General features: G+C 42.2%; 1 protein-coding gene and 1 long non-coding RNA gene across 2 annotated transcripts; both read left to right on the forward strand.

Moving 5' to 3' along the window:
• Nucleotides 1-895: 895 nt before the first annotated feature.
• On the forward strand, nt 896-2,527 carry LOC124690408 (protein trichome birefringence-like 14). The gene is made up of 4 exons (XM_047223797.1): nt 896-1,075; nt 1,191-1,310; nt 1,412-1,607; nt 1,687-2,527. The coding sequence occupies exons 1-4, from the start codon at nt 928-930 to the stop codon at nt 2,525-2,527; spliced, it is 1,305 nt and encodes a 434-aa protein (XP_047079753.1). The 5' UTR covers nt 896-927.
• Nucleotides 2,528-3,992: 1,465 nt separating this feature from the next.
• On the forward strand, nt 3,993-5,742 carry LOC124687875. Its single transcript, XR_006998337.1, has 3 exons — nt 3,993-4,089; nt 4,451-4,529; nt 4,614-5,742. It is a non-coding gene; the product is annotated as an uncharacterized LOC124687875 (long non-coding RNA).
• The last annotated feature ends 4,539 nt before the right edge of the window (nt 5,743-10,281 follow it).

The raw sequence follows: 10,281 nt of genomic DNA on the forward strand, positions 1-10,281 counted from the left end.
GACCTCTTCAGGATTGAACGATCTCCGGTGGATCAAACGGGTAAAAGAACCAGACATGAGATGAACAAGCATTACCTAATTATGCTGTGACCTCCAAGCAGCTGGGATTTGCACAGCCAAGCAAGATAGACAAGCAGAGGCTTCTTGACAGCAAGCCATGCTTACCTCACGTGGTTCTCCTCATTCGGCCGATTGATGTCTGGGTCTTGCTGGATCTGAATGTGTATCCCTGTCCTCACAACCTTCAGCATACGATGGAGCACCTGAAAGATTATTAGCAAGGTACCCGTAAGCCTACGGCGGGCCTAGGATTTTCATTCTTGGGTATTCGAAATTCAAAAAAGACTTCATATTTTTAAACTTTCCAGTGCTAATCACAAATGTTAAAGATAACTAACTAGCAAGTTTACGAATGTGTGAATCTGCTCTTCATGGCTACATTATGTCAGAGTTATAGGCTTCTATTATATGACACAATTGAGTAACACATGCGGTTGAGATACGAGTTACTACAGAGATGATACAATTGAGACAAGTATGTAACTGAAACGATACAGTTAAGACCCAATTCCTATGAGATAAATCTTTTCAAAGCATAGTATATATAGTTGTTAAATCTTGCTTAGTTGCTTACTTCCTTGCACTATTTGTGTGTTGCACGTGACATGATTCCCCTCCAGCACAGCACAGAGGGCAGTCAACTCAACCCTGTATTCTACCACACAAGATCAGCCAATAATAATCTCTTCCAGTCTTCCAGAATATATAATGCTGCATTCGCAGTTCCCACGTCGGATCTCTTCTACCCACTACGTTCTCCCCTAAAACAGTCGATTAAGAAAAGCCAACACGAGATGCAGGGCATCCACAGCATTACTTAAGCAGAGAGCTGCAGGCAAAGGCTTTCTTCCCCTAGCTTTGACTGAAATGAACGGTGCGTTTCTGCATCTTGTCGACAAACCATCCTTGGGTCGTGTTCTTCTCCTCATTCTGCCTGTTGCTGTTTGGTTATTGCTGGATGTATCCACAGTCCTCAAAAACTTCAGCGGCATAACGTTGAAAGGTTTCACCCCAGGTACGTACTGTATGCATGTCTGTCCCTGTGAATAGAGTCGTTAGATATATCCATGATGACGAAAAAAATGCACGAATTGGCCCTGTATGTATGAACTTTTCTGACATCTGATCAGATCTCCTACTGCAGCATGGGCAGCACCGTCTTGGAGATGATGATGATGTGCCAGGAGGTTCTGCAGATCTAGCTTATGACGCCCATCGCGCTCAGAGAAGTAGAGCTAGCAGGAACAAAGGTAAATATGGATTTAAGAGTTCTAATTGCGTGCGCATCAAATTCTAGAGATTAATTTCACTGCACAATATTGACAGAATATTGTTTGCCACTGATTGATAGCCTGTAACTATGCAAAGGGCAAGTGGGTAGCAGATGTGAAGCGGCCACTCTACTCAGGTAATGCCTGCAAGCAATGGCTATCAAAAATGTGGTCTTGTCGCGGGATGGAACGGACGGATTTCTCCTACGAGGGCTACCGGTGGCAGCCGCATGATTGCCAGATGCCTGAGTTCTCAGGGCCAAACTTTCTGCACAGGTATTATTTGGGCCCTTCTCTGGTTAGTTTTCTTGAACATCGCCTGGAGTTAGTAACATATCCGAGGATTTGATTACAGGATGAGGCACAGAACTCTTGCTTTTGTTGGTGATTCGCTTGGCAGAGAGCAGTTCCAGTCCATGATGTGCATTGTAACAGGCGGCAAACACAGCCCTGAGGTTGAAGACGTCCGACAGAAATACGGCATTGTCAAAGCTTCGAGTCCTTTCACTCCTGGTGGCTCTGCTTACCGATTTCCAGACACGAACACCACCATCCTTTTCTACTGGTCTCCTACTCTATCAGAACACGAACCTTTGATGAACATGACGACCAAGAAGACTAGCAACGCGTTGCATATCGATCGTCCAGCTGATTTTTTGAAGAAGCATCTCCACAGTTTCGATATCCTGGTGCTGAACACTGGCCACCACTGGAACAGTGTGAAATTCAGGCGAAACCATTGGAAGCTGTACGACGATGGGAAGCCTGTGGGAAATGGAACACTCGTGGCAAAGGACTTCAGCCGTGCGAGGGAGATCAAACTGCAGAATATCGCCAGATGGGTGGATTCAGAACTTGTACACCATCCTCGGACGAAGGTTTTCCTCAGGACAATTTCGCCGGAGCATTTCGTGAATGGCGAATGGAACACCGGTGGAAGATGCGACAACACCATCCCACTTTCTAGTGGAAGTGAGGTCTCGCAGGATCATTCTGGTGATTTGGCTGCAGAAAGCGCGGTGAACGGGACACGCCTTAAGCTGTTGGATATTACCGCAATCTCGCAGCTGCGGAGTGAGGGCCATATCTCAAACCATAGTGTCAAGGCTCAGAGGGCCGTTTACGATTGTTTGCACTGGTGCCTTCCTGGTATACCAGATATGTGGAACGAGCTCCTCTTTGCGCAGATGTACTAAAGTATGAATGTATGATACACATTTCAGTTTCAGTTTTTTGACCTCACTACTAAATGTGCACATGCCCATCTCTTTTTGACAATAGTGCAAATAAATCACCCTTGTCAAAAAAACAGTGCAAATAAATCTTTGCTACAGATCTGAAGATGGAAATAAGTGCAAAATGTTGTATAGCATTAGACAACAGTGATTGTATGCATCTAAGTATCCACAATATATCTTTTTATAAAGATATGCAGATAAAATATTGTATATTCTTTGGGCCGGATACATGGGATAGAGAAGCAACCTACCTTGTACAAAAGTCAAAACAAAAAAAAACTAAAACCATGCCCTAATAACATACTATCACACAATTACTAAAACGTCATCGGGAACACAAGAATAGAAATGGTAAGATTTTACTAATGCAAAATTTTTAGGGATAGGTTCAGTGAAACATGCATAAATCCATCACAATTCACAACTACAATCTTTGTAAGTTCCACAAACCTACCAGATCCAAGAATTTAAAGCTCTCAGGTTTTGCATTGTACAAATGTCGGGCATTCATGTTGCTACAAGTAAAAATTGAGGAAGCTCTGGTCCTTTGAAGAGGATGAGAAGCTCGTGAATCTCATAAAAATTGAGGAAGCTACTGGAACTCTGTCTCCAAACTTGCAGACGAGTAAAAGCAAACCTTCTGATTTTAGTCTTGCCAACTACCAACTACCAAATTTCCTATTTTCTTTTCCCAAGACTCCCCTCTCTTAGTAAGTCCAATTATCTAAATATTCCTGATAAATTGATCCTTTTTTTTGCGGGAGCCTGATAAATTGATGCTGAGGTCGAAAAGTATAGCAAGAGTGCAGGCTCTCTTCAAATACATTTTCTCGTATTCTGACAGACTGTAGTTAGTTTTTAGTTCTTCACAAAATGGAAATGTTTAAGATAAATTTCTGGAGGGATCCAAAGGTGTGGCATAAATATAAAGAATACACATTATCATGTTTTCAGATCATCACTATATCTCTACTACTTATAAAGGCACGAAGTGCCGTTGGAAAATCGAATCTTGATCGTTCATTTACAAGCATCGGACGGTCCACGCTCCTTGGTTCCCCCCTTCCCCAAATTGCGTGGCCTTCCATCCTGCCCCGAAATCCCGAATCGCACGCCTCTGCTCTTCCATCCCTTTTGGATCGATCGCACAAACGCTGCTACTGACGATTTCTTCTTTCGCCCTCTTTCAATCCTCCCTGATTGCCACCGCCGGAGATACAGCCTCAGCCTTCGATCAACGCCACCCGCCCCATCATGCTGCCGGTGCTCTCCCTTGCCACCGCGCCAGCTCCCACGCCTCGTAGGTGGATCGGCCGATAGCTCTCCTCACCGGCTCTCCGCACTCCCCAAGGCCAGTCGCGCTCCTCACCGGTTCGCCCCGCTCTCCACCAGACTACGCCCAGTCAGATGCCGGCATGATCCACCGCCGTCCCCTCCTCACGCGGAGGCATTGGCCAGGATGCAGCTGCTACCCCACTTCGCCCACCCCTGCAACCTTTGTCTCCTGAAGCTGGAGCAAGGTTAGCCCGTCTCTGTTTAGTTTCTTTTTAATGTATATTTTCTGTTCGTTTCTAGCTGTAGATTGATGGTACTGTCACACGAATTTATAAGTATGCCTATTCAGATGTATAGTGTGATCTGTGCCTAAAATTCCGATGAATGCGAAGACATTGATAATTGCATGTCTACATCGATCTACTTTCCTCAATATATATGGTGCTGGACAAGCATTATGCCGTCAAGTATTCACTATTGGCTTAAGTATCATGGTTAGAGTTTTATATTTTTCTCCACACATGTTATTGTATATTTGGATTTAACCTTTGTACGCCCCTCAAGCTGAACTCGAGATAGACTATGAACGTTTTATGGTCAATCCAGGAATGCTTATGCTGAATAGGAGCTAACAATTCTTCGTCTAAAAGGAAAGCGAACCAATTTACTGCAGATTGGTCACTAGGTAAGATAACATGCAAATTTATGATAGCATCTGTGTAGCTAAGTTTGTTAATCCCCTGCTCACTTTTTTTCTTTTTCTTTGCAGGATTATGTTCATAATCAGGGGTATGTGTCTATGCTCTCTTAGGAATGGATTTCTTTGCTTTAATGAGCGGGTCAGATACATGGAGAGCCCTCGAGTTAGTCTCTTCTAGCTATTGTCCATTTGTCTTTGGTAAATGAGAGCCAATGGGTTTCTGGAACACCAATGCCGGTAAGCCTACATAATGGTTAGAAGGAGTTATGCAACTGATAAAACAAAAATCACAAGCATTACTATATTTTCATGTAGAACAATATTTTTGTATATAAGTGCAGAAAGGGAGATCTATGGTTTCACCTGACAGAGAATATTAGTTTGATGTTGATCAGAGTTGTAGATAAGTAAGTAACAGTCTGTTTAATTCTCTTGTAGCATGAATTGAAATAGATACTGTGATTTATAATTTATGGCCTTTTTTCTGCTAATATTTGTTACTGCATTTTGACCTGCACAACTATGTATTTATCCGCATATCGTAATTGCAATTTTTAAGTTGGCTTAACTACTTTGTCCAGTGTTGCAGCTTCTACTCTTCCAAGCAGAAACAATGACAGAAAAGGCGTAATTAATTTAAATCTAGGGAGGTTTGAAATATATATTTTCTCATCTCTCCAACCACGAAATGTCAGACCTCATCTTTAGATACTGATTCTAAGTAGATTGGATGCAAGAATATACATCTGGACTTTTTTACAACATGATTGTATTTTAGGGTTTGAGGCACTAATTTAGATGTTTATACAGTGATAATTGATGGAGAATAATTTTTTTCGGAGTGGTGGTAAATAAACGGAGCCCTTTGGTTTTACTTGCAACTGTCGGTTCATCTGCGCTCTGCAAAGCATGAGAAGGTGGTGAGTGTTTTAATTTTCTGAGTTCCAAATGCGGACATAATTTCAGTTGAGGCAAGAGGAGTTTGGCAGGTTAATCATGTCACCCCAGGAGCAAGCGATTTTTCACTATCACCTCGAATGTTAAACAATGCACATTTTCTCACTTTGTTATATCAATCAGTACTTTTGTTGTGGTGGTTCTTGGGAGTTCTTGGCAATAGACGATGGGCAATACCAGTATACACGTGTTGCCAAACATATGATGCTCTTTCCTTGTCATGTGGGATGTATGGAGATGATACAGATGTGCACTTATTGCTCCAGAGAGGTTATGATGATAATTCTCGATCTACTATGGTATCCACACTGAATAATTGCCTGCTTAGGAAGTGCCACAAGAACACAGGTAAAAGACACAGGCTTTCATGGAATTACTATGGTATCCACACTGAACACAGTTTGTACATGTACTTATCTGAGCTCATGGAATTACCGGCTTTCATTCTTTTTTTGTATTTTTTTTTAAATTGTTCGCAAAGTTCCTTCCTCCTTGTACTCATTTACTGACAATAGTATTTGCTGAATGAGCACAGTTTGGTCATGTACTTATCTGATCCCATGGAGTTGCCGGCTTTCATATTATTATTATTTTGATTTTTTTGTTTTTTCTATTGGCAAAGTTCCTTTCTCTATGATGTGGTTGTTTGAGAGAAAGTTCCAGATTTATGTTTTGCAAGCTAATTTATAGGATCTGGGCATCCTTGTCCTTGTAACAGTTTTTCTTTCAATCAAAGCATAACTTGTCCAACAGTCATTGCAGAGTGTGGTGGTTGTATGCAGAACCATATTCCGAAACTATCCTTTCACGGCATAGCTTTGTATCTTTTAGATGTTTCATATTGCAGTCCGTCTTTATCTTCATTTTAACGAAGACGTGCGTTGCACGTGCCTGTTTACTAGTTGCTTGCATAAAGCCTAACCTTACTGGCATCCGGCAATCTCTCTCACTACTAGTACTATTTCAAGCCAAAGAAACAGAATTACCTCATGAAAAAGGCTAAGATGGTGAATTGCAGCTTCACTGAAAGTGCTATGTATATCTTTGTTAACAAAATAAAAGCCCTCTTGTGGTGAGAAGGTATATAAACAAAATTCTGATGGTTCTGGCTTTTTCGTGCACTGCAGGAGAAGAAACAATTTACATGGTTAGCAACACATCTAGAGATACGTAGTTGGAACAGAAGTAAAACGGTGTGCTTTGTCCTTACGCTTGAATATGCCTATCTACGCAAGGTCTGGTCCAGTATGTTTAACTACTGGATGCGATCCAGGAAATTCAGATTCAGCCCAGGGCGGAGGATACATTTCATTGGCGGTGGAATGCAGGCAAGGGCATGCAAGACCAATGTGAAACCTGTTCTTTATGCTTGCAGGTGGATAAAATGATTGATCATATCTTAACTCAATGCTTCTTTTCATGGCAGGTTTGACTCAAATAGTATATTCACTTCCTGCATACAGAGAGAAGAGGATTTAAAAAACAGATTCTAGCAAACTGGCAACACTGTGACTTGTAAAAAATTCATAGTGATTGTTCCATTCAATGCATGTTTGTTCGAATAAATGCAGAAAAGCAAAAAAAAAAATCTCCAAGAACAGAAGTCTCTATTATAAATCTGGGAAAGTTATCCATCATAGTTTGATCATTAAAGCATTGAAAGCCCAAAATAAAATTATAATTCTGTTAGACACATACTAAACAAGCGGCATTTGACTATACAAACATGTTCGGTGCACTTAACAAGAACATTTGACTATACAAGTGGCATATTTGAGCACACTCAAAATAAGGAAAAGCATCAAAGCAACAAATTTTCCCTGAACTTCATATGAACTAAATAAAACTGTAATCTCCAGCATGTCGAACTTCTACGGGGAAGCAGAATGGTGAGGAGGGTAGCACTACATCAAACCCATCCACTTTACCTGGTAGTGGAGGTGAGGGCGCTCCTGTTAAGGGTGTCAAGTGGGATCCCACTTTTGTCCCACTTGTAGTATAATTTGACTTTTTTAGTACAAATTTTGACATCAAAATTTGAACTAGATAGTACAAAATGACATCCCACCGGGATCCCACCTTGACACCCTAGCTCCTGTAGGTGCACGTCCTTGAGCGGGCACCGAAGGCGGCCAGAGTCCTCAGCTTCGGCGGTGTCCCAGCCGTTGTGTTGCCTCCACGAGGTAGAGGGAGGTGGCCTTAGAAGGGCGGGCTGGAGGGAGGAGAGGCCAGCGGCCAGGTCGGCGCCTCGCCTCCAAGCGAGGCGGGTGGAGGTGGAGGCCACATGTGGGGCTCGCGTGGCGGCGGCGGCGCAGATATATAGATGAAAAGGGTCCCAATATGATGATATTATCATTTTGTTTGGTTCAGATAAAAATGAACTACTAACTTTTATGATGATATTATCATTTTGAAAAAGTTAGTTCATTTTTCTACACGGTGGCGTTCGAAAATCCCTAGAAAGATCAAAATCTTCCTTTTGCAAATGATTAGGGACAAACTACTCTTCGATTGACGAAATTTAGAAGAAACACGGTCGTCTAACAGAGAGAGCTATGTGGGAAGTTTGAGGACTCGAGCCATATATTTTCCCATTGCATCCTTGCACAATTCATGTGGTACGCATGAGGGAAATTTTAGAGTGTGACTGAAGGGGCCGGAGACCTTCGGCGATCTCGCAAACTTGTCTATCCGAACACGAATGATCTTGTGGATCTGCATGGCGGCGATGTGTTGGTCGCTTTGGAATACTCCCACTAGTAGAAAAAAGGGCGGAGGCCCGCATCCATTTGTGCCTTCGCACTTGACTCCCAAACCTGGACCAACTCAGCGTGACTAGGTATCCTTTAGCCTCCCGCTCAAAGTTGAACCGGCCTAAAGGTCTCGACACGTGGTGCGGCCAGGGAGCTCGCGGTGGAAGGCCTTTGGTCCCGGCTCGTGTACGAACCGGGCCTAGGTTTGCCTTCGCCGCGGCGTAGAATCGCTATTTCTCCGCCGCGGCACAGGTTTAGGGGCTGTACTCGGCGTTTCTTCGCTGCGCAGTAGTTTCAGCAATGCATATATATCATTAAAGAAACCACAAAAATCGTCATGAATATATATAGACATCGTCAACAAGTACACGTAATGCATGCATATTTACAATACAACATCTCCTCGACGGATTTCATCCCCCGTCACGATCCGCCGATAGTGCTCTCCACCTCGGGGTAAGGGCCACGGTAATAAAGAATCCCGCGATTTCCTCTTGAATTGCTTTTATTTGATCCTCCGTTATGAGAGTGTTCCGTAGTGCGTGTCATCTATATTTAAAAAGGAGATCAATATATGAATGGAACTCAATACAATAGATGGTACTAATTAAGATTAATTGTGAAATTTTGTTATCGTACACGAGTGTGGTGTATACGGGCATCCCCATCCTTGGGACAGGCCATGTCACGCATGAAGGTGCAGACGTAGTATCCACATAAGTTATTCCCTGGTTCCTGCCTCATACACTTTACGAAAAAATAGTTCGATCAAACTAATAATCAAGCATCGTATTGAAAGTAAATATCATATATAAAGTTTCTACTGGACATAGCTATATATATAGGTACTACTTACAGGGTAATCTTCAAATGTAAGCTCTGGCTTCCATTTACCCGGAACAGTATTGATGAACCGCTTTCCAAGCTCTGCCCGGCAAAAATAATGAGTAAATGAGTAATTGATTAGTTGATGATATCTTCGAATTAGAACAGTATGAAGATGCCAATACGAAATTGATTGAAACTACCTCTGGAGGATGGCAGCCATGTCCGCCCATTCCGCATATTCTTTACGTTTCGAGTCCATGACTTTTACAACTCCAAGGGGAAGATCAATGATTAGGAGAATAAAGTGGAATCTGCACAAGCATAGCTCAATGATTACGAGAATAAAGTGGAAGGTGCACAAGCATAATGTATGTTATATATAACACTCACTTGAAGTTGTAGGGAAAGAATATATCCTCCTGTTCTGCTTGCTTCTCTAAAAACATTACGATGTTGTCCTCTCGTGTCCTTGGCTGAAGTCTTGAACCGTAACTTCATGAACTGTGTTTGGGTCTATGAACCCCGACGGTAGGAGCATGCCTCTTTTGTATTCCACTCTTCTTCATTCCGCATAATTAAATGTATAACGTACACAAAGAATATAATGAGGATAATTGTTAGTGCAAATGAATGAGCTACAAACTTAATTACACAAATAAATCACTTACGGTGCAGTAGCAATCGATGACAGCCTTTGTCGTAGGGCGTCTTGATTGAATAACCGAAACGAGCTTCATCTAACTCAATGTTTATCTCTGCCTTCCCCCGAAGTAATGCTCATCTCTAAGATACACCGTGAGTGTAGCTTTCACTTCTTCGACAAAGCTTTCAGTACCATTCATGCAACCTTCGCATCTGAGTCCCTAGACGCTGCGAGCTCGCCAGTGCTTGACGAGATCTTTTCCGCATCTATACGTGTTTACCACTTGAGCCGTTGGATAGTAATCTTCGTACTCAACTGATGCTCCCTGAGCTCTAGCCGCCCGTTCGATCATCGATGCCGTCTCTGGATCATGATATGGCTCCACGATGAAGTGGGGTGCGGCCTGAATGTACTAACTTTTTTTCTAACTATTTTTTCACTAACACTAACTTTACTAATTTTACTAACTTGTTTTTAACTAATTTTACTAACTTTTTTCTAACTATTGTTTCTAACTAATTAACCTAACAACTAATCTAGCTAACAAATGAAAAAA

The sequence above is a fragment of the Lolium rigidum genome, chromosome 2 (genome assembly GCF_022539505.1).
Source record: "Lolium rigidum isolate FL_2022 chromosome 2, APGP_CSIRO_Lrig_0.1, whole genome shotgun sequence".
Lineage (NCBI taxonomy): Eukaryota > Viridiplantae > Streptophyta > Magnoliopsida > Poales > Poaceae > Lolium > Lolium rigidum.

Excerpts from the sequence above, each read along its gene's own strand:
- LOC124690408 (XM_047223797.1), top strand. The coding sequence starts at position 928 with ATGAACGGTGCGTTTCTGCATCTTGTCGACAAACCATCCTTGGGTCGT. Across the intron at positions 1,076-1,190 it reads GTTGAAAGGTTTCACCCCAG|ATCTCCTACTGCAGCATGGG; the intron begins GTACGTACTGTA and ends ACATCTGATCAG. Across the intron at positions 1,311-1,411 it reads TAGAGCTAGCAGGAACAAAG|CCTGTAACTATGCAAAGGGC; the intron begins GTAAATATGGAT and ends ACTGATTGATAG.